The following is a 24,098-nucleotide window of genomic DNA, read 5'->3' on the forward strand; positions in this document are numbered from 1 at the left end:
TCACTGAGATGTAAACAGTCATTCAGAGTGGATTGATGTAAAATGTGCCACTCTAGAGAAACTTACCAAACCATAATTCTTCACAGCAGTGGTGATGGGACACCTGAAGCTTCTAAAAGCTTTCTCAGAAAGTTACTATATAAAATGCTTATGGATACGCAGCCTGATAACTGAGCAATGAGGTTTTTGGCCAAAAGTGTATTTTTTTTTAAATCCATTCATGGTGGATAGGCACATGTAGGGAGCTGCAAAATGGTCATTTTATTTTTTTCAGATTTACCACTATTTTACCATCATGAACATACATATCATTGCTGCTGGAACAAAACCTCATATCTCCATTTTTGCCATTTGCTAGTTTTTGACATTATTTGAAAATGCTTGTTGGCCTTTGTAAATTTATATTGTAAATTCATGAAGAATGGACCAACAGAAATGGCCAAAATTCACTTGGAAAGAATTCTGGTTCCATTCACTTACATTAAAAGTAAAGAAGGTTTTTCCTTCTCCTGTTAATTTTTTATTTTGGTGATACACAGTTTTGCTCTGGCAGCAGTGATATACAACTCTAAAGACATGTCTAGGCTTGACGGTCATTTCGGATCATAAATGAAATGGCTATGTTTTTGTTGTAGACATTGTGACCCCTGGTTCCCATCACCACCGCTGTAAAGACATTGAAGTCGATTTCTTTTTAATGCACCATTTCACATCAAACTGCTCTGAGCAACTTTGCTCATATTTTAGGCCCAGGTATAATGATGTCACTAAAAAGGGAGCACAAAGACAGCAATGGTAGTGTGAGTGTATGTTTGCCAGTAGGTTTGTGTTGGTGTGCGTGTGTTGAATGTGCCTGGTTAGTATAAGTTTCTCTACAATGCACCATTTGAATACATTCTGAATGACTATGTCTACATCGGGGTGACCGAATTATAGAGAATTTGAGCACTGTACATACACAAATCTTCCATCCTGTGTTTTCAATAAATATACAGGTCAGCGTACAGAAATGTTTCTGCTGTTAATATAATTTAAAAACACAGAATAAGTTAAAATACGTCTAGCCTAATGGTGTGGAATGTCAACTTTGGCGTCTTTGTTCCTTTCAGAAGAACAATACTTTTGCCTGAAGGGCCAACACCTATTGCATAGTGGGGCATTAAATCTTTAATGATATACTTCCTACATATTAAAAGTGCATAAAGTGAAGGATTCCTAAAAGACAGTTCGGCTTATATGCAGAAACTTGTGTTCAGAAGACGCCTGATGCAGCCTGACGGGTCTACATTGTCCTCATACCCATCATTCCCAAACATCTTTGCTTTCAGGTCAAAGGACTTGTCAAGCAAGATAAGTGAATAGCTATGGTAACACATTCCTTTGTCTTTACATGTACTTTTCAACTGAGGAGTTAACAGTGGGCTTACTTTTCAGTTATAAATCTTAAGACTCTTATTATTCAATAACTTGTATGAGAGCAAGGGGCTAAAATGAGAGTCTACATACAGGCCCTTAGGGTTTAAGGGGCTACATTATTGGATTGAGGTAGGCATTTTCAAAAATCAAAACACAAAACAAATTAATTTTGATTTTATACCAGTTTTTATTGCAATTTGGTGTAAAAGTAGAGGAGGCAGTGTATAGGGCAAGATGGAGGCAGATGATCCACTGTGGCGACCCCTAAAGGGAGCAGCCAAAAGAAGAAGACGACCAGTTTTTATTGCAACGTCTAGATAAACATTAAGTTGACTGAGAACACATTAAAAAGATGACAGGATAAATTAGAAATCTTATTTAAGACCTGGGTGTTACAGCATATTCCTATAACCTGTTCTTGAACCGGTCACACAACATGCATTACTTGTTAGGTAAATCAACAGAAAATAAAACTGAACCTTTAATAGTCTAGTCTTCTAAAGTCTAAAAAAACATTCAGGTTTCTATGATTTGAAGGGAGGGCATATTTTGCTGTAATGTAAGACCACTTCAAACAGGTTCAAAAAGGAGACCTCGAGCGCTCTGACACAACAGAATTCCAAAAAAACTCTCGCCTTAGACCAGTGGAGTGACAGTGGGAGGAGGAGGACGATGGTGACGGCCATAACAGGCACCAGGGCAAGGAGCGAGTCCCAAGCCGAGTTGCAAGCCGGGGTCGGCGATGGTGAGGCAGAGCGGCTCGCTCTCACTCCCTCTTGACTCGGGTGCTTACGCTGCCCTTAATGAGAGCCAACTGATGCTGATCTGGCTGGCAGTGTGAGCGGCCTTTTAAAAAGAGCTGAGAGGGAGCAGAGCGAGAGAGAGAGCAGAGCGAGAGAGAGGCGAGCAGCAGCAGAGGCCTAAAGAGCTGAAAAGCTTCAGTAAGAAAGACTGAGAAGTCTAGCTAGCTTAAAAGCTACTGAAGCCACTGAAAAGCGGCTAGCGTAGGTTTTGTATTGTATTAATTTGATGTGTGATTAAAGGACTGTCTGCTGTGACCATTTCTCCTGCCCCCAGCGTCCTCCTTGAGCCTGGGGTACAAATGTTAGATGCAGGTTCGAACTAAACTTTGCAGGAAAGTAGATCTCCAGGAGGAGGGGTGTTGACCCCTGCCTTGGAGAAAGAACCTCCCTTTACAAATTGGGATCTTATCAGGTCTGAACCTCATCACCGTAAATATAATTCGGATGAAATGTGCCGGATTTGAGTAACCCTGTCACTGTTATTAGTATAAAGCACCGAACACCAGAAAATCCCACATGACTGCAAAATATAGAAGTTTTATAATAAAATGGCTACAACAGATCAACACTTCTGTACTGCACACACTGAAGAAGTGCATGCTTGAATTTTATTTTTAAGGAATCCTTAATGAAACAGTGAGGTACACATAATTATTGCACAGGAAGAACATATAATCGTGCACATGCAATAAGAGAGATAATGCAGTTATGTTAGTGACAGCATTTATGATCCATAGTGTTTAGAAGACGTGTCAGCTATCAGGCAGCATGGATCCACACTTCATTGTGTCTGTTGATTAAGATCCACACAGGTTCATATCCAGCCCCGTCAAATCTGTTCTTATCAAACAGCTTCCCTGCGGTCTGCAGGTCCTCCTTCAGCTTATTCTTGTTCTCTATGGCATCAGACTCTGAGGCCACACCAGAAAATACCCTGACAGACATAATAGAAAAAGGTGTGTTGGTAAAAGAGCGCATGACTGAATCAACAAGAGTGGACACTCTTGGACAGTTTATGTATATACATAAGAGTGGCTCTACCTTAAACTATTTACCTATTCATGTCCAACTAAATCCAGTATGATAAGGAAAAACACCACAAGGTGTTTTTTCTTGCTACCATAAGTAGCTTATGAACAAAATTTGTCTCCTTCACATCCTAGAAGTTTCATGTGGTGTTGCTATGATGATTAGCTACATTGAGGGGTACTATGCCTGCAGTGGAAAATAAATTGGTACCAAAATCAAGTCGGGTCGAGTTGAGCTGTACCATGCAGTGGAAAGCACAATTGGTGAAGAGTTAAAGTCAGAGGGAAATTGAGTTAAAAATAAATAAATAAATAAATAAATAAATAAATAAATAAAAAACATTCTGATTTTTACCTGAAATGTAAAAAAAAAAATGTTTACCTAACTGAGTTGGGTTTAAATGAGCTAAGCTATGGCTTTTATTTTAAACAGCCATGTATGAACACCCAACTGTACCCATTTGAATATTTAATTTTTTTGTTTTATTCCCAAACAAAATTGGAATTTTTTTTGTTTTGTCATAAAAAAGACCCATGTGCACAAAACGGCTAGATTTAATACAAAATATTTATATAAATATAAAACATTTTGCATTTTAGACAAATTCTTTGATCAATTAAAAAAAAAAAAAAAAAAAAAAAAAAAAAAAAAAAAAAAAAAACACCACACATTTGTGCCCAGGCAAGCTGAGAGAACATCTGAACCAAAGCAAGTTTCTAAGTGGTCCAGCATTTGAGTGAATATTCCCTTTCAATCCTCAAAATATAGCTTGCTGTAAATCCAGAAGTATGATTTTATTTACCCTGAAGTAAATATCGTTTAAGATTATATTAGGTAGTCAATGCAAAGTAGTAGAGGTTGATTCTCCTAATATATTGTTCGGCTTAGTCAAAAAAAACAAAAAAAACCCAAAAACAAATAATATTTAATAAAATCACCAACAATTTGGAACATTAAAGAGAAGACCACTAAAGAGCAAAGCATACAGCTTACCTTAACTAAATAGAATAAGAATTTTGTGATTTACATGTATTAAAAGTGTTAATTGTAAAATGAAGAATGAGTTTTGTTACAGGCTGCACCAGCTGTGGAGGCAACTGGTTTGGGTTGGGGGGGTGAGTATTACAGTCCCATCTCCCCGAAGTCTTTCAAAAGACTTTGAAAATAATTCAATGGCCTAACCCTTAAAACATTAAGTTAACTTCAGTCAGTGGAACACTTCTGGTCTTTCAAAGCTCTTCTGAATCTATACAGATTACACTGGTGGGCTTACCTGACATAGATCGTGCCACTGGGTCTGGTTATTTCCTTAATGGTATCATCATTCGGGTGAGGGAGGACCGTGTCTGGGGCGACGTAGAAAGAGACAGACACTTGACGTTGTCCGTTCTCACCGGCCTCATTCACTGACACAAGCCCAGGTCTGGTTGTGGGAATCACCCTTTCTAAAGAATGAAACACAGCAAGCTTTTTACACGTGCTGTCTCTTAGGATTTAAACACATCTTGTATCTTAACTTACTCTCAGTATTCTCTCCTTGTGTGTACTTATAGAGTTTCCAAAATCCATCTGCTACGTCGTGGTTATCGGTGCTTGTGATGTCTGTTGTAATCCACCGACTGGAGGCATAGAGGCGCTCCTCAAAAGACTGTTCAAGCATCACAGACCAGGAATAAGAACCAAAGGCTACCATCATATCTACACTTACATTATGGTATTGACTGTGAAGACAAATTTATATCAGGAAGAAAGATTAAAAACATCTGCAGACCTACCTCATATGTGTTTACCACGGTGAACTCTGGACATTCATATTCATGGCAAAACAAAGGTGCTTCCCAACACTGTCCAAGAGGGAGAAGAACCACGGACAGAAGGCAAAAAGCAACAGGCATGATGGTCTTCATCCCTTCACAATGGCTCTTCAGGCACCACAGTATTTCTGGAAATAAACCTCAAGGTGGACAAACAGGCAGATAATTGAGGATACGCCCTCAGACGCGAACATTATTCATACTTAGTTTTACTAATTTGGCTAAATGCATGGTTGCTTAAAAGAGACCTGAAAACCAAGACAAACAAGCCCGCTTTCTGAAAATGCTGTTGTGGGCTGAGAATGCCATGACATTTTTCATATATTCTACAGTAAGGTTTTGCAGTTTTTATAAACAATATAGTGCATGTTCTGAGTATTAGGCATTACACAGAATAAGAATAAGATAAGAGTAGAAATAGTAAAGTTACCTGTTGTTGCTGTATCTGCTACAGCACCTGGTTGCTGAAGGAAACAGCACTGATTGTTGTCTTGAGGGAAGGGTGGAGCGTTTGCTAGCTCGACTGGTTTTACAGGTTAATCCCCCAGGCAATTACCACTCATCTCAGTTACAGGATCTATAGATCTTACAGTACAGGACACTGGCAAAAAAAGGGCAAATTAAAACAAGGATTAAATAATGGGGCTTTTCTCTTTGGTCTTAATTATGAGCATAAATAAATAAATAAATAAATATTCAACCGCAGGTCAAAAATAGAAAACTGCCAGGGATACTCACCCAAGGGAGACTTGCATTAGTCATTAGCTCTTCCGTTCCTGATTGGCCCTCTCCTGCTTAGGACCGGCTCACTTGAGATCACCTGTCTCTTGTGTGTACTAATTACAGACCTACACACCACTTGTTTGCTTCTCTCCTTGCAAAGTCTTGCTAAAGCATTTCTGAAATGTATATCCTTGTCCCTGGTATTAAGTGTGTCTCATTGTTCTGCCTTAACTACTTATTTAAGAACCTAAAACCAGTGTGGTGCCAGAGCTCCATCTGTCTTCGTACCGCAGTGATGATTCATATATTTTTCAACAGCAGGTCAGATCAATGAACAAGAACCATCATCCTCACCTCACCAGAACCTTTGGAGTAAATGACAGTGAGCCTGCTGACCTATATCCGAAACAACACCCTATTCAAACCGTGACATTTCCCAGCAGCCCCTGTGTGCTCTGTTGTGTGCTCTTTCATTACATGACTATGCACTATATTCACAATAAACAAGGATGTGTGCTCTCCTGCCCATTCAATTCAAATGCCACCAGTTCAAGATAGACTCATGAGGACAGTTACAGTGTACACAGCAGCATTAAACATGGCTTGCATCTTGCAATGCTCCTGCTGATCACTGAGGGAAAGCGTGGATATACTCAGAAAGTGGTCCTTTACAAGTTCTTAAGGACAAGTAATAGTATACAGAGCTATTTGAATACATAAGTGATACATAAATGATTGAATGGTTCTCTGTGATGGAAACCTGTTGTATGCGTATATGGTTCTTAACTCTTTCCTGATGTGTGGCCATATGGACATATACACACATATATCATAAAGGGTCCAGCAGAAATTGTACATATGTATGTGTACATATACATACATAGACATGTATGCATAATATGTAGATCCTATCTCTCTCTCTCTTTCTCTCTCTCTCTCTCTCTCTCTCTCTCTCTATATATATATATATATATATATATATATATATTACAATGTGCATGTGTTTGAAGTTTAATTATGAAGCTTTTGTTTATATATTTATGTTGAATCAGACGTGTTTTCGAACATTTCCAGGGATCTTGCATACAAACACAATACAAACGCCAGATGGCGCTAGATCACTAAAAAGCCATCTCCATTAGGTTAAGGGGGGCGTGAGACATATGTGGATGAGAGAGACAGAGAGAGAGAGAGAGAGAGAGAGAGAGAGAGCGAGAGAGAGAGCGAGAGAGAGAGCGAGCGCACGCGTGTGTGTGTGTGTGTGTGTTTGTGTGTGTGTGTGCGCGCGCGCGTTAGGGCGCGTGCGCTGCAGTCCCGCACCGTGCCCCCGGAGCGATGGTGCTTTAGCGGTGAGAAAGGCCGGTCTTACACGTAGCTCCATGGCGGGAGAGGGAGGCACGATAAGCGGCGGCAGACGGGAAGAGAGAGGGGCTCTTCCGTAAAGACACGGGTCTTTTTCCCCACAAGAGAAGAAGAAGCGGCCAGCCGGCACTGGGGGCTTTGAGCGCTGCAGTTTCAGTATGGATAGCACCAAGAGGGTCAGCACGAGCGTCTCGTAATTCCGGCTGGATCTTCTGAGGAAGGAAATTTCTGGAAAGTGTCGGCCAGGGCGCCGGGTTGCTCCTGTCTCTCAGCCACAGCTCAGCCTGCTGGAGCTTCCTGCGCGCCGGCTGAAGTCGGTTAAAGAAGAATGGAGAAGCCCAGCCAAGCTCAGCCGCAGTCAGCCATGTCCAAAAAGGCTGAAAGTGGTGCCGAAGACCTGTCTAAACTCACGGACGAGGAGCTCCTCAAGTGGAGTAAGGAGGAGCTGGTGCGGAGGCTGCGCAAAGCCGAATCGGAGAAGATGAGCGTCATCATGGACCACAGCAACCTCATCAGAGAAGTGAACCGCAGGCTTCAGCAGCACCTGAACGAGATCCGGGGACTGAAGGTATCACTGAGCTAAGGTGGATGACGATGCCAGTGCCTGGCTGCATAGAATAGCACTGTCCACTACACCTATAGCCACTGCTGATACATGGAGGGGTTTTTGTTTTAGGAGGAACGTACTAAGACAGCTAAGAGTACTCTATCAACTCTGATATGATCCAATGCTTAACACTTAAGTTTTCTGACAAATATGTGATTGTATAAAATCATGTCTGTAGGAAACTAGGATAGATGCATGGGCATAGTTGCTTATGGATGCTCAGATCATAACAGAATGTTGGCTACAATGTTCTGCTTGTTTGATTTTGTGAGCTGGATTATGAATGCAGGGAAGTTTGGGGGACATGAGTGATACAGAGCCAGATGAGTCAAAGCCAGTATCCCAGCTTGTTTAGTATTCTGAAGGTGTGTGAGGCAGTTTTCAGTCATAGATGTTCTGAAGGGCAGCAATGACTCAGTGGGTTGAGGCCTCATGCCAGAGATCAGAATGTGGAGGAGCAGGAGGTTTCATGGTTGTTGACCTAACACTGGAGGTCAAGTGTCCTTTCTCTGGCATTGTACCCTGGAGCAAGGTGCTTATGCCCAAAGCTATTGTAGGGATATTGCATTACAGTTTCCCTGTGTCCTTTACACCCACCTCTGGGCTATGGCCTTGGAGAGGAGCAAATAGAACTTCTGAGAATAAATTAAGATTAAGAGTTTATTGCATAACAAAAGAATAAATGAACACCACACAGTTGGCTAAGCAGCTTTAAGTTAATGAATAGCCCCATTGATGTGTAACCAGTAAAATTTACTGTAGGTCAGAGTGTCCATAAGGCTGTGTGACACCTACATAAGCTCATCTTGACAATTTATTTAAACCTACATAAACATTAATGAAGGCTTATTGCAATAAGCATCATCTGACATAAAGGCTGCTTTTGTCATCTTTAATGTCAAGTTGACATAATGCCTGTCTCAGGTGGCAATAATGTTTTCTGACTCGGGGTTGTTTCATGATACCTTTTTGGGTGAAACAACATAGCATGTTATAACGCCTGTCAGAATAAGTGGTTATAAATGTTTTTGTAGGTCTATGTCAGTTGTCATGAAGAGCTTATTTAGGTGTCCTTATTTAGGTATTTAGGTTTGTGTATGTACATGTATGAACCCTCAAAATGTTTGTATGTGTGTAAAAAATTGTAAAGCTTTTCTTTGGAAATACTCTACTAGTTTTAGTACTGCAACAAGAGAAATATTTAAATAAAAACACACACACTAACATGTCTACATATTTTTGCTAGTGAAGAGCTAAACCAAGGGATGCCTTGAAGGTGTTTTGCTAAATCCTGGCTGTTGTTTCAAGACACAGAGAAATGTGTGTAGAGAGCACTACGTTAATGTCTCTGTTTTGTATGCTGTGTATGTATCAGCTCTCCTTTACTGCAGTATTGTTAAGAACTTCTTAATAGCTGTAGTGTTGCACTGAATTGTCCTTCCTTTGACATTGCTGTTGAGTCGTTTCTTTCCTTGCCTTTGCAGGAGGTGAATCAGAAGCTGCAGGAGGACAACCAGGAGCTGCGGGATCTTTGCTGCTTCTTGGATGACGACCGACAGAAGGGGAAGAAGGTCTCGAGGGAGTGGCAGCGCCTTGGCCGCTACAGCGCTGGGATCATGCGCAAGGAGGTGACGCTTTACCTACAGAAGCTGAAGGAGCTGGAGCAGAGGCAGGAGGAGGTGCTGAAGGAGAACTTAGAACTGAGGGAACTGTGTCTCATGCTAGATGAGGAGAAGGGCACAAACACAGGAGGATCAGTGGGCACCGCAGCACCAGCGGGTTGTCGGAACTCGATCGATAGCCAGAGCAGCCTGTCCCATGCCAGTGTGCCTGGGCCAGGGCTGCTGAGGGACGTTGGGGATGGGAGTAGCACTTCCAGTGCTGGCAGCACAGATAGCCCGGATCACCTCACGCACAAGCATCAGTTACTGGCCGGTTCAGCGGGGGGCAGTCCTGAACTCCTCCACAAGCCCCGGTCAGGCTCAGGGGAAGAGGGCCCAGGCCCGGAACACTCTGGTCGCAGACGGAGCACCAGCCCGGAATATGCTGCTCACACCTTTCCTCAAGTATGCCGGCCTCGCTGTGGCTCCTTCTCTAGCCCCGACCATAAGGGTCTGCGAGGTCTCAGCCCAGAAAAGCTCATCAAAGGCCTGTCTAGAGGCAGCCCGGAGCAGTTCTCCAAGCACTTGCTGGTGTCCTCTCAGCCTCCTGGAAGCCCTGACCTCTTTCAGAAGCACAGGGGGAGCATCGGGAGCGCATGTGGAAGTCCTGAGCCTAAACAGATTCTGTCAGGCACGCCTGAGCACCTGCAAAAAGGTCGTGTGATTTCAGGGAGTCCTGAGATGCTGAGGCACGGGTACGGTGCGAGCCCAGAACATGGCAAGTTTGGAAGTCCAGGCCGGGAAGTGGCCCAGAGGAGGTCAGGAGGAGATGAGATGTCCCCGCATCACCGGAGCATCTACAGCGGTATGAATGGTGGGTCCGACTGGAGCCTGCTGTAGCACCCTACACTGAGGGCCATTTCAGTACACTACATGCAAAGGGATGGTCATCAGTCATCATGGATGGCATCAATAAAAACAACCAAAAAAAAAAAAAAACAACCAAAAAAACACCCTATAGTCAGGCACTTAACCATCCCATTCAATGAGCCATGATCTACATTTAGTTAAATTTTCCTTTGCACAGCTCAGCCGTGGCCTTGAGGAGGTAGAACAGGGCTGTTAGTGTCTACCAGAACGCCTGATCTCTGGTAAAGGTCGGTGGTGTCCAGTCTTGGTTCTCAAGGGCCATGATTTCGGCAGGCTTTAGCTGCTCAATCAGCTTGTGCTTTTATGCCTCGGAATCCAATTACACACTGGAGCCCAACTGTGGGAACTGTAACCATTCACAAAGCATAAAGTTCAGATGCCCAACAAAAGGCCAGAAGACAGTGCTACCTAACAGGACCAGGAGTGGACACCACTGTTTTTGCCTTGTTCTTCCAGGTGAGTGCAGTGACAAACTGAAAACTGCAGCAGCAATAGCACTGCAGCAGTTGCAGTAAAGAGAAACAGGGTTATCGCTCTGCTCTCTTCTCCCACTCTCTTTTGCTTAATTTTCATGACACCCTCCCCTTTCATTAGTACCTCAGAGATTTTGAATTCCCCTTATGGGAATAGCTGTAGTTCATAATGAATTCTGTAAACCGAATGTGAAGTGTGGGAAGCCAAGCACTGCAGTACATGTACACTACACTAAAGTACTGTATACACATGTTGTTGTACATGGCCTCTTGTACATGCACACACACTCAGCATTTTGCTCCGACAAAGTTTGCTCTGTAAGTTGAACCTTGCTGAAAAGGCCTTCACTAATTTTGGTGTTATCTTAAAATCAAATCTAATTGTCCCAGCGCACTACATTCAATTCATACCTGAATAATTAATACATATTTCCATATAGCCTAATATACATACATACATACATAGGTGTGGGTGATATGATCAACATTTTATATTAAAGTTGCTGCTATTGATTATTTTTATTATCATGCAGTCTGCCTACTGTTTAATAATTCTTTTTAAAAAATAGGCTGACCAATAAAATACTCTGTCATGCCTTTTAAATTCTTTATTTAAAAGGATAAAAGGAAGCCTTGGAGAATACATAAAAAAATTGTGCCATAGAAACACATCCAGTAGAATTTAAAATATGCATTATCAAAGTATCTGCAGGCAATGCTTTTAAAGTTTTCTGCCAGAATTTGAGAAATTTGGAGTGCTCTTTAATGCTGCTTTTAACCAGTCCTTTCATGAATTTGTTTGGCTATGTATCATCATATAGCTGCAGAAATCTTCATGTTCTAAGTAACCTGAGAATTATCCTTATGATAATGCAAATTTTCAGTGTTATGTTAGCATCAGGCTAGTGGTGGTGTACATTCATTACCCACACAGGATTTAATACTACTTAAGCCAGGTCCGTTTAAACATGGATATTTAGCCTACATATTGCAGTTTTACAGTTAATCGCTCAGTAAAGCTTAACTCAACCTTGTGACTATCTGCTGAGCTGTACAGCTAAACTTAAACAAAACCTTTTAGTTCATGTACATCAAATATGTGACAGCAAACATTTAATCTTAATTCATATTCTTAGTGCAATTTGGAAGCACAGACACATGCATTAATGAGTGATGCTGGTGTTGGTTTCTGTACTTGTGTAGTATGTTCAGATTGCTGGACACTTTATAATGACCTTTAATGACATTATAACGCTTTATAATGACCTTCAAATGGCACAGAGGCATTCAAATAGAAATTGAACATCTAAATGGCACCAAGCTGATTCATCAAGAAAGTACAATTTGATTGAATTGAGTCAACTTTGAGTAATTGAGACAACCCTTGCGCCAAAATCTCAATCACCTAGGCAATTATGGTTTAGTCCTACATGTAGATTTACAAGGTGACAGGTTAATTGTTAATATGTGTGTGTGATGGAACAAATGAGGCCATATTCACATCACTGACAAGAAATTACATTAAGGTATAATGGGTGTTGCTATTCCAGTAATATAGAGTCTCTGTCCCCATCTCGATTTGCTTTTGTCTCTTTGTAAATGGGATAATGAGTGTGTGCAGAACAAAGAAGAAAAAATATCAGCCACTGCTGTTGGTGTGTGGCAGGCATTCTCTCCAGCAGCAGGCTGCTAATGATTTCCTGAAGGGGGAAAGTGCTGACTTGTGGAGCTAGCCAAGGCCACAGGACACTTCCTGAAGCAGTGCTGTTTACCTTACGCTGCGTTTAAGAGGCAGATAACAGCAGCTAATTAACACCTGAGTTCACTGCACTGGAAGACACATCCAGATGCTCTGCAGCAACTAAAGAGGCAGTTGTCACACTGGTGGAAGATGGTTTTGACAGTCAACGTATGGAATCTTATCATACGTGCTGGTAACATTTGACCTGGTGGACATAGCAGTGGAGGTGGCACAGTGGTGGAGCTGACTGGAGGTTCTGTGCTGTGTAGTGTGTTTCTAAGCAGACAGTACTTTGTACAGAGTGGAAAGCTTTTCTGCAGATGGTCTTTACTGAGATAAATCCTTCTGATTGCTGTTCGTTCACATCTCTGACACCAGCAGCGTGGGGAAGTGTAAGCAGAGAAGAGCTGTTCACATTTTCTGTCTCTCTGTCCGTCCCTCACTGTCTCTCTCTATTTCTCACTCTACTCTGTCTCCATCTTGCCCTTGTTCTCTCTCTTATCTCAATTTCACAAATTTGCAGATCCTATTAAACTGTTTCACAAAGACACTTTAGCATATTTGAGCCACCATTCCAACGTGGCACTCTCTCACTTCTTTAGTCTTAAGCTCCTTTAGAAGTTCTTTTCCAGAAACTCATGCCCCCAGGACCTATTGTCGCTAAATAGTTTCTGACTTGGCCATACCTCTGACAATAGCGATCTACACCAGCCATTTTTGGTCCATTTTTGGCCTAACAGAATTTCATCAAACTAGAGCGACCCCAGCCACCTCCCCCCGCTCTTTCACATGCATTTCTGCCATTTGCTAAAATCCTGTGCCAACAATCCAAGCAGGGAATTACAGTGTGTCCATGTTACCCGTGGCCAGCCAGGCTGGATTATCCCATAAGAGGGTTTGGACAGACAGATTTCTTTTTATTTTTCTCCTCTATCTCTGGGGCATGGCTGCTTTTAGCTGCCCTCTTGGTTTGCAGCATCAAGCTCTGTTTGGGTGTAATTAATAGATCATATTCAGCACACAATAAATTATAAACAGCCCAATGGATAATAATCTAGGGACAGTAACTTTTTGATGAAACGTATGAACATATTTACCTGTTTGGTGGATCATTTCCAGGTTTGGGACCTCGCTTTATTCTACTACTAGTTTATATATGGCTGGAGAGTGGAGGCCAACAAAAAGCGGCCAAACATAGCTTACTTATTTATTGAGGATTTTATGATGATCATGGATGTATGCTTAATCTTAGTAAATATACTGTGCCGTTGAGCCTTTTTGGATATTTTGGCCCTATTTTAGGGGATATTATTTTGGCAAGTTATAATCATACTACACTCAGGTTTAGGTTTGATTCAAGTTCAGATTGGCCTTTTGAAATGTTCCCTTTCTGCAAAGATATCTAATAGAACATCTCTCCCCTCCTTTCACTAGCCTATCAGTGTTGCATTATCATAACTCCCTTCTTAGCCAGAGTGAGCCAGGAGAGCCAGGTTTGATATCTCCACACTCTGTCCCATCAATACTGCTCTCGGAGCCCCAGGGAGAGCCAACAGCCCAGCCAGATATCAGCCTCTCTCACAGAGGACACTGCCTGTGACCTTGACCAGCTTCACCTTAAATATAGCTCTACTACCCAGGGCTGTCCTGTTGGTCTGTTTCTGAAGGGTCTTTGTGTGTGTGTATGTGTGTTCCCCAGGGCCTTCTGTGAGGAAGCTCAAACTGTCTGTCAATCAGGTGCCTCATGTAAATAATGAATAATGCCATAGATGGGCTGCATTTGCATTGGTAATGCGACAGAGAACAAGCCCTGCTCACTGTTTACGCTTCATGCTTCGTGGGCATTCGGCGTAGTTCAAGGCTGATGTGACAGTGTACTGTTTTGGTGATTTGCAGTAATTTCATTCAGAAGCTAAGCCTCTCGTTGAATTGAAGAGGGAGGATTGGTATCTGCGTGCTTGCTTTAACATTTAACAAGAATTTAATTTAATTTATCCCTTTCATTTCTCATGAGATCCAGCGGCTGGTGGAGATGTGCGTCAGGCCGCCCTTTTTGCTCCCTTTGATTCTAACGCTGAAATCCACTTCTGAGAAGAAGGCCATGCTGGGTGCTGTGAGGTTGTGTAACTGTTATGGAGCATTTCTCAGAAACGTTGCTCTCCAGTACTAATTTAAATCTACTCATCTTTTTGTGGCCCAGCCCACATTGACCGAGCTTGAATGTATCGGCATAATTACTGGCTGTTTGCTTCTTTCACAGTTAAATGGAAATTCAAATGCAGCTAGGCTGTCACCCAAATAGACAGCCATGTATTCCCCAAGTGATCCCTGTTTGTTGTCACTAATGCCGTAAGCTATAAATATTCATGCTCACTGTAGTATGTGAAATGTCTGCATCTGTGCTTGCATGCAGTGTAGAAAAGGAAGAGTGGATGAATGCATTGTGCAAAGTAGAAGGCTATGGTGTCTTATTGATCCTACATTAGCTCAGGAATAAGCAGTTGATTCAGGCCTTTCTTGCCTCATCACAAGACCAACTCATGTGAACACCACTATATGCTGGTGGAGGATAATATTCACGTGCTATTAGGCCTTTGCAGTGTCCTTCACACTTGCAGCCAATGCAACTCTAGTTTTTTTTTCTAGTTCCCTGGTGTATGCACTCACCCTTAGACATGCATTCTTTTTTCATATAATATAGAAAATGGAAGAAAAAACATACATTTCTCTAAAGGCTTCCCTGATAGAAGCAAGACAGATAAATCTGTTAGAATAAAAATGTATCTTAACTTTACTTAATGCTTTCAAGTCTGCTTCACTGTGCTCAAGCCATCGGTATTGGTGCCACATACATTATCTAGTCACCATCATTTTCAGAAATGTGTAGTTAACATTATCAGCTCCTGACACAAGCCTGTATAAACTCTGCTGTCTTGTTGAACAGCGTATATTGTCAGCTCTTACTCTCCGCCGTTCCAGCTAATCTCTTAATGGTCTAATTAAACACAGTGAAAATGATCCACATTATCCATTTCAGATACTGGCCTTAGGATACATCATTAATGTTCCCTGGAAGACATCCCAGTGTGTCAGTGGAAGGCTTGTGCTCTACGTATAGGTGGGACAAGGGGTGTAAAAGTGTAGCGATGCATTACCAAGGTGGTAAATCATCTGCATTGATTTTGGAACATTAGCACAATTGTAAAAATTGTAGTCAATTACAATAGTACTCAGAAAAGTAGGTGCTCATTTTTCAGCCAAAATAAAATTCTATTGCCAAAAAAATCCCCCAAAAAACTTATTGTTTTTTTGTTTTGAGTGTCTATAATGCTCTACTAAAAAAGATATTTTTTTAATTAATTGTTGCTCCAGTCTCATTTCACATCAGTCTGTACAATTCTACATTGTAGTAAAATAATGTAATATAATTTAATTGAATCATAAAATTTAACTTATCTGTGGTTTGGCAACAAATAGTGACTGTGGTCAGGTTGGACAAGCTTTACACGATGTTGGTAAAAAGTGTTTTGGCTGATAATTAAAACTATTGAACATCACTATAATTGGTAGCACAAATTGTTGTTCTTTTGTTCTGTTTCATGTATCTTGTGATTTTTTTGCCTTGCCATCCTTTTATGGAATGTACAAAAAGATCTTTTTTTAGTCTTATCTCTTCCATTGAGTCTTGCAGTTAGATGACCCTCAGGAGAATTTGTTCTGCTGTGCATCAAAGGCTTTTGCACAGACTTGTGGAGACCATGCCAGCATGCAGGCAAGCTGTCATAAAAGCAAAATAAGGACACATCAAATACTAAGAAATTCAAAATTAATTTAACTTTTCATTTGAGCTTGTAATGACAACAATACAATTTGTAATGAAAATCCTTCATTAAATTAGAAAAGAAAGCCAAATATCATTTTCATTAGTGCTTTCAGGCCTTCGGTCCCCTTTGTATACAATAGAAAAGACTGCCCTTAGTTATTAGCTTTAAGGTAAGGAATATCATACCTTGCAGTAGTTTTGGAGATAGTAAACATTATCATCATCCAAGCTAAGTAAAGAGTCTAGTAAACCTAACATTGTATTTAGATTTGCTACATAATGGTGAGCTCCCAGTTTAAAATGCTTTGCTACCAAGCTGGACTGTATTGTTGTAATGAAACTACACAGGTGGGGTATGGCAACAACAAATTTGCCACTGCACAAATAAAACTATGTCTAACCTAACAGTGGGACCTTTAACATGCATACAAAATAAAAATCATGTGACATGAATATCACTGTAACTGTAAATCATTGTTAAGTGAGGTTCTTACCAACATTCTGTTAAACCTGTCCAATCTTGCATAGAGAGAGTGCAGTTGAATAGTTTCTCAAAAAAAGGGAAACAAAACTGGACACAGCATTGGAATCTAATCACATCAGGCTTGCAAGTTTGGAAGTTAACACCCTTAGTCGTGACCAGTCTAGAATCTGTTCTTTTTACTGCTTATAGACTCCTAGAGGGCTTATGAAAGATATAGAGGTCTCATGTTGAGAGGGCCGCTGGCAGGGTCTATGGATGAGCAGGGGAGGTCTTTACCCAGAAGCCCTTGCTACCTGCTGGCTGAGGGTGTAAAGGGGCAGTCATTGATTATCTCCCTAGAGAGAGGCAGCGAGGGGGCGGGCAGCAGTCAGACAGCTGCAGGACTCTTACCTAATCTGCTGTTACATCCTCTCAGTCTAGTGCAAGCCACAGAAGCTAGATTAAATCATCCACTATGTGAGTCTTAAACCGCAAAAATGTAGAGCGTGGCAGAATGAGAGCTGATTACTCACAGTGTTCAAAAAGGGCTGTGACAATATTTATCAGTTATTTAATAATACCCTGCTGAAAAAAAGCATGTTAACACATGGGAATAAATGATAATCTCCAGTACTAGTGCTGGCTGGTAGCAATAAAATTCAAGATTACAGTTCTTCTCAAATATATCACAGTATGAATGTTAATTTGAGTTTGATATTAAAGTTTGCATTAATATCGTTGTCTAATATTACTTCTGGTAGTCTGTTCAAGAAAATGCCACAGCTATTTGATTATTTGTTTGTTTTGTTGTAGTTTCTTCTCTCAAACTTACATCAAAATAAACTTTACACAACACTAAACAGTCCAAAAAGAAATAATTTATTTAGTCTTCATATATGTTGAAGCACCCAGCAAAACAAATGCATTGCAGTTAACTGCATTTTAATCAATACTGCATTTTTATTAATACTAATATTGCTAAAAATCAATATTATTGTGTGATGCAACAATGGTAGGTCAGCATAGACAGCATCACCCAGCACTACTTGACATGTTCATGTAGTCGTCTACTAGCAGCACCTATTCTATATGATGCTGTCTTTGTAGGCAGTCTGTCTCATTATATCACCCTCATATATCTCTATCAGTCTTACATTGCTGACCTTTTCCACTGACAGGGGAATTTATGAGGGAGCTGATGTTACACAGTACAGTGTAGGAGTGGCTATTGCATGTGGAAGGAGGGCAGTCTTGCAGAATCCTGAGCCACTGAGTCACTGCTGCAGCAGAGAGGTCATCCATTGACCATCACTAGCTTTGAAACACCTCAGATATACTGCACACTGACCATACTTATCTGTGCTTTTGCTAATCTATGATTCTAGAAATTCAAAAAATTACCTGACAAGTGCAACAACTCTGTTGAAAGTATGGATTCAACATTTTCAATGGGTGTCACATTTGTGCTTGTAAGTAGAAGATATTTGGATATATTTTAGATTTACAGAGATTTTGTATTGTAAATGACATTTAATGTAAAGTTATTTTCCTACTTGCTTGTTTTGCACAAAGAAAAGGCACCCTTTACATTTACAAGTTCACCACACAGACTTAAAGCTATCAATATAGAATGTAAATTGAATGTAAACATAATTCAGTGTATATTTGTGTAATTACGTCTGTAATTATGCAGTTACAATAAAGTAACTTCTGACTTCTAAGGGTTAACCACCTTTCCACAGATATAGTATGACTGACCACAGAAATTCAAGAAATAATTTAAACAGATGCATGAGTGGACAGATAGACGGCTCATTTCCCGAAGATATGACTGGAGCAGCTCAGCAGGGAAGGCCATCAGGTGTGACATGAATACTGGCAGCTCTGGGGGTCCTCCACTGCACATCAGGGGCATTGAAACGATCCATTTAAACATGAGCTATAAATAGAGAGTATATTCACACTGGTGCATGTCCTTGTCAATTTAAACCAGCATTACATATGATGACTGCTTCACTGATGAATCATCAGTTGCCCATTAGTGTTTTCGGCCTTGCCATGGGCACTGCATGTATTGCTATTCTATATGCGTGCACGTTTGCAGCTGCTCACAGTACTGTTCTGTATCATGCTTTGAAGGGATTCTGTAGATATGAAAGACTTTAATATCTATTGTTTTTGTAAATCTCAGTTTTGTTATTATGCACAGAAATGTAAATATTACTGTAGGCACAAGGATTGTCTTGATGGAATTTTAGAAAAAAAAATCCATTATGTGTGTTAGTTATTGATGTTTTAAAAGTTATGTTGTTTATTCTTTCTAGATTATAGCATGACGTGATGTATACAGCAGCAGATAGCTCTTGTACTACCTTAAAAAGTGTAAAATTGAAAAGATTTAAAGAATAGATAAAGAGATATAGAAGGACAGAGAAAGAGATGAGATGCTTGTTTTTTTACACAGTGAAAGTGCTGCACTTTTTGCTCTTGGTTCAGACAGCTAGGCTCACATTTCTGAGCATAGGCAGAAAAGGCAGAAGGCTGCTCATGTATCAGGCTGAAAGCTCTGTGTGGGGCTTTTGGGCTTAGTCTGAATGCAGCAAGCGGGCTACTGCTAATGCTATGTGCACTGAAAGAATGACTGCACATCACCTGAAGGCATGCAGTGCTTTGATTGATTGATCGATTGATTGATTGATTGGATATATTAAACACATACCATTACTCACACCTTAAAAAGGTGTTATGCCATAATATCAAACCACAGTATTGGTCAGGGATAACAAGAAAGAGCCAAGGAAGGCTTTACACTAAACATTCGAACATTGCTAAAAGGATTGGATTGCATTTAGCAGCAAGAACACTAGTGAGATCAAGTATTGATTTTGGATGATTAGTTCTGGATCACAAACAACACTCCAACTCATCCCATAGGTAGGTAGTGCTTCATCACTCCAGAGAATGCAGTTGCACTGCTCCACTGCCCAATGCTGGGAGCTTCATAGCTCTCAAAGCTAGGTTTCTTCTATTGCCAACACTTTTCTATGGAGACTATACATGCTGTGTGTCCATTTGAGCTCCTGTGTCAGCGGTGAGTGCACCTTAACTAATAATTCACTAATAAGAAAGGTTGTCCACAAACATTTGGACATATAATAGGACTGCAAGGACTCTGGCGCACTTTAAACATATTTTGTGAAGTGAGGAATTACGCTTCTGTATTTGGCAGTCTGATGGACAAGTCTGGGTTTGCCGAATGCCAGGAGAACACTACCTCCTTGACTGCAGTGTACCAATTGAAAAGTTTGGTAGAGGAGGACTAGTGCTATTGGGTTGTTTTTCAGGACCCTTTGTACCAGTGAAGGGAAATCAATGTTTCAGCATCCTAAAACATTTTGGACAATTCTATACTTCCAACCCTGCAGGAACAGTTTGGGGAAGCCCTTCTCTGTTCCAGGATGACTGTACCTCAGTGCACAAAGCAAGCTCTGTAAAGGCATGGTTGGGTGAGTCTGGTGTGGAAGAACTTGACTAGCCCACACAGAGCCCTGACGGCAACCCAATCAAACACCTTTGGGATGATCTCGACTAGAGATTCTGAGCCAGGCCCTCTCGTCTAGTATTGGTGTCTGATCTCACAAATGCTCTTCTGAATGAATGGGCAAAAATCTCTGCAGACACACTCCAAAATCTTGTAGAAAGCTTCCCAGAAGAGGTGAAATTTGTTATATCTGCAAATGGGGATCAACTTCACATTAATGTCTATGGATTTAGAATGAGATTTCATAAAAGCTCCTTTGGGTGTAATGCATAGGTGTCCTAATACTTTTTGTTCATATAGTGTATATTTTGGCTGTCACCATTAATTATGTTGCTATTAATTGCATTATTATTTGATAGAGCTGGCAAAGTTTATGTGATAATAAAGCATTAATGCAATCTTTTATGCAGTTAGAAAAATTGTGCTGTTAACGCTGGTTCTTTTTGACCCTATGAGTCGCCTGTAGTTTAAGCTGCAAAATGAATGCATGCTACTCTTACCTGAATCAGATTGTATTAGATGTAGTTCTGTACTTTTTGAATGGGTGAGTGAAGGAGAAAGGCTATTTGAATGGGAAACTGACTCGACAAATCTAAGACTCTATATAGTTACTGTCAGGCTGAGTTTAGTGGTCACCAAAGTAAATCCCAGCTACGATATCACATGCAAACCAAGAAGACATCTAATGCCAGGGTCAGACTGTACAATATTTTTGGCTTTCATGATGGTCACAATGTCACATTAGGCTATCAAAGTGGCATAAATTATTAACTGTATATGAACACAATTTCTCAGCAACATTCATCTTTTTGTTAGTCTTTTTGGTCATGGTACTCTCTTGAGAAATGTCAAAAAGGCAGGGGTATTTTTGCCACAGTAGTAACTGTGACACCGCTAACGTACATACACAAATACATACATATATCTATATGTGTGTGTGCATGTGTAAGCTTTGAAAGTTCACCAGTGGTTCACCAGTAGGCCCCAAGTTACAAACTTTTATAACTTAAGAGTAGCTTAACCAGTTTGCACTGAAGTCCCTGTAGTTACTGAATAATAAGCCTTAGTGTGTAATAAGCCTGGGGTTCAACAACTTTCTTTATCATTATAGAACCATCTACAGCTCTCTTCACTGTTGTGGACATATCCAAATTATCCTCGTTTTACTGCTTTTGTAGAAATTAGTTGAAAGAGTTAACGTGGAGTAGTGTCATCTTAATATAATCATGTCATACATCCATCTTTTTATATTTATATAATTTCTGATGTGATTCCAAACTCTTGAAAGATAGTGTATGCTGACATGCCACAACGAAGGCAGATGGAAAAGGTTAATGGCTGGGGAGGGGATTGGCATTCATTGCTTTAGTGAAATAGTTAAGTATACAGTATAACAGAAACAGAAACATTGTTATCCTCCAAGCTGTTTTAACTTCATCAGTATCATACATTATATTTTGCCTGACATTACTACATCTAGGACAAAATCTTTATTGCCACAGGTTAATGTACCAAAGACACCTATATCACATACCAGAGTGGCAAAATAGCTAGAAGATCTTCAGTTAATGGAGCAAGTACCTAGAATGCCTTTAGCTAATGTAGGAGAATGTCTTGAACACATTTAGCTAATGTGGCAAATGGACTGGACTATCTTAGGCTAATGTTGTAAGACATTTACTACTATTAGAGGTGAGGTCATCATTGAACTTCTGCTGCATGTAATAAAGTACGTGTATTCTATATAAATTTGTGATGTCTTTTCGTATATTAAAGCAGGATGCAAGCATGGTGTCTCTGCAGTGAAAGCAGAAGCCGAAGGTTCTTCATTTCTTTATTTACTGCCCAAACTCACCCACACAAAACCATTCATAGTGCCTTATGTATGGTACAATAATGTGTTCCTCGCTTCTACATGTGGTAGATAAATAGCAGTGTGCTAGTAATTATTTAGACCTGAATTTTCTGAAAACTGACAGACATTCTTTTATAATTCACAAACGGAGCATATCCGTGGATGCAAACAGCACAACAAACATTCTTATTAAGGTCAGGTGTTGTGTGAAGTTCCAGTAGAGCATGCCCGGAGGCCCAGTGCTTCTGAGCTACAGTGCATAGATCAGCTGGGTGGAAGAATCAGTACCTCCCTCTCTCTCCACACTCAGATGAGGAAGGAGGCAGTTGGCTGGTGGAGATTGGGGAACAGAGCTGGGTAATTGCTAAGGCCATTAAAATGAATGAAATTTGTATGCAGATGAGCGTGGCCTTAGACAGAGAGAATGAGCTCAAGATGGAGCAGTTGTCAGTATAGGAGGAGGAAATATGCAAGAGCTTACTGACATTTCTTTATGAATTCCCTTCTGCATAAACAATTGTATTGCACCCTATATCATCATCTGAGTGGATGAACTGACAAACATTTTTCAATTAGCAATACCCTGACTGACTTCCAAGTGAACTGCTGAATGTATATAGAGACTGAAATTCATTAGGAAAATGCAGCAGTTGCAACTAATGCTGTTTTCCAAACATAGCACGATATCAGTTTGCTTTAATAAACTCAATAAATTTAAGCTTCCTTAGGATCTTTAGAATGTCGTTTTAACCTGATATAGCTTGTCTTGATTGGACTGCTTTTTTAAATTGTGCACTATTAAACCTTACATAGTAAGCAAATTAACAAGACAGCAATCAGATTTCCAAAAAGGAACCATACTATTTTTATAGCTTTTTTTATTTAGAACCCAGCAAAAGGCATGCATAACAATATATTATTTTAGTAGTACCAGAAGATTAGAGTGTTAGATGAACTCAGCCACCCTCTACAAACCAGTGAGAGGGAATGAGAGTACCAGTGTACAGTCTGTCTTTCACTACTTTACTGTGTTTGTAGTGAGTTTTGATGGTTTGTTGGTTATCTTTGTTAGGCACTAATCTTTTTTGTACCTTTTTTGCCATTTTTCAGGTTTTGACATAGTTTGAAAATGCTTGTTGCCCTTTACACTGTGTGTAAATATTATGATGAATGGACCAAATGAAATGGCCCAAAATGGCTTGGAAAAAAGTCTGGTTCCATTTGCTTACATAAAAAGGAAAGTATGTTTTTTGTTTCTCCTGTAAAGTTAACATTTTGTAGATATAAGGTTTTGTTCCGACAACAAAATGAAATATTGTAGCGTGGTGGGTACATAATGCAGCTCTCTTTAGAATTGACTTGGCAGCCAGAGTACAAGGGAGAAAAACTTAAAATGTTGTAAAATGTTCAAAAATATATCTTTGTTTGGAGGGAAGAAATATGCTCTTTGAAACTCTTGCATGGCTGTAACCTGCTACAGCATCCCGCTGGAGGTTATGAATTGGGATTCAAACCGGTATGACAGTAGCTAACTCTCCCAAACATAGTGCCTACCTGAACTGCTCCAGTGTTCACATAACCTGTAACCATTAACATCACATACTGAAAAAAAAACAACTGAAAACCTTTACGTACTGTTCTGACAACTAGATACAGCTAGGCTAAGCATGAACAAAGCATCATGGGAACCAAAGTGTGCTCTGATGCTACAGTATTATTACTGATAATGCTTAGAGAAGTACAAACCATCAAAACTTCATTAAAATACATGTAACTGAGTAACTGCTTTCTACCCACCTCTGGCTCTTAGCCATACAGAGCATGCAATGTGTCAGTCCAACACTGTGGAGTAAGCATGTCAGACCACTCGTGGTGAGGAACATGAGCTGATTCACATGTTTCTCCTCCTCTTTTCCT

The 24,098-nt window shown here is 40.4% G+C and overlaps 2 protein-coding genes across 5 annotated transcripts in view; one reads left to right on the forward strand and one right to left on the reverse strand.

Moving 5' to 3' along the window:
- Nucleotides 1-2,783: 2,783 nt before the first annotated feature.
- On the reverse strand, nt 2,784-6,144 carry soul2 (heme-binding protein soul2). Of its 3 annotated transcripts, none has more exons than XM_017722607.2 (6): nt 5,801-6,144; nt 5,493-5,663; nt 5,024-5,190; nt 4,770-4,896; nt 4,522-4,693; nt 2,784-3,153 (listed from the first exon to the last, which is right to left on the reverse strand). In XM_017722607.2, the coding sequence occupies exons 3-6, from the start codon at nt 5,153-5,155 to the stop codon at nt 2,979-2,981; spliced, it is 606 nt and encodes a 201-aa protein (XP_017578096.1). In that variant the 5' UTR covers nt 5,156-5,190; nt 5,493-5,663; nt 5,801-6,144; the 3' UTR covers nt 2,784-2,978. The 3 variants fall into 3 exon arrangements, with proteins under 3 accessions (XP_017578096.1, XP_017578079.1, XP_017578087.1); XM_017722590.2 differs by having other exon boundaries at nt 5,024-5,202; nt 5,801-6,143; XM_017722598.2 differs by lacking the exon at nt 5,801-6,144 and having other exon boundaries at nt 5,024-5,202; nt 5,493-5,723.
- An 846-nt stretch (nt 6,145-6,990) lies between these two features.
- ccdc85a (coiled-coil domain containing 85A) overlaps nt 6,991-24,098 on the forward strand; it is a 28,815-nt gene continuing 11,707 nt past the window's right edge. Inside the window, exons 1-2 of one of the 2 annotated variants that reach the window (XM_017722576.2) lie at nt 6,991-7,715; nt 9,239-10,220. In XM_017722576.2, coding sequence (XP_017578065.1) covers nt 7,476-7,715; nt 9,239-10,220 — 1,222 coding nt within the window. In that variant the 5' untranslated portion in view covers nt 6,991-7,475. Of the gene's footprint in view, nt 7,716-9,238; nt 10,230-24,098 lie in introns of both variants that reach the window. The other variant, XM_017722566.2, reaches the window with a different exon arrangement.

This window comes from Pygocentrus nattereri, chromosome 5, assembly GCF_015220715.1.
Source record: "Pygocentrus nattereri isolate fPygNat1 chromosome 5, fPygNat1.pri, whole genome shotgun sequence".
Lineage (NCBI taxonomy): Eukaryota > Metazoa > Chordata > Actinopteri > Characiformes > Serrasalmidae > Pygocentrus > Pygocentrus nattereri.

Coding starts and splice junctions, on each gene's coding strand:
- soul2 (XM_017722607.2), bottom strand. CDS start 5,155: ATGAAGACCATCATGCCTGTTGCTTTTTGCCTTCTGTCCGTGGTTCTT. Junction 4,897..5,023: donor CCGTGGTAAACACATATGAG/GTAGGTCTGCAG, acceptor ATGCTTGAACAG/TCTTTTGAGGAGCGCCTCTA. Junction 3,154..4,521: donor AGTGGCACGATCTATGTCAG/GTAAGCCCACCA, acceptor TATGTCTGTCAG/GGTATTTTCTGGTGTGGCCT.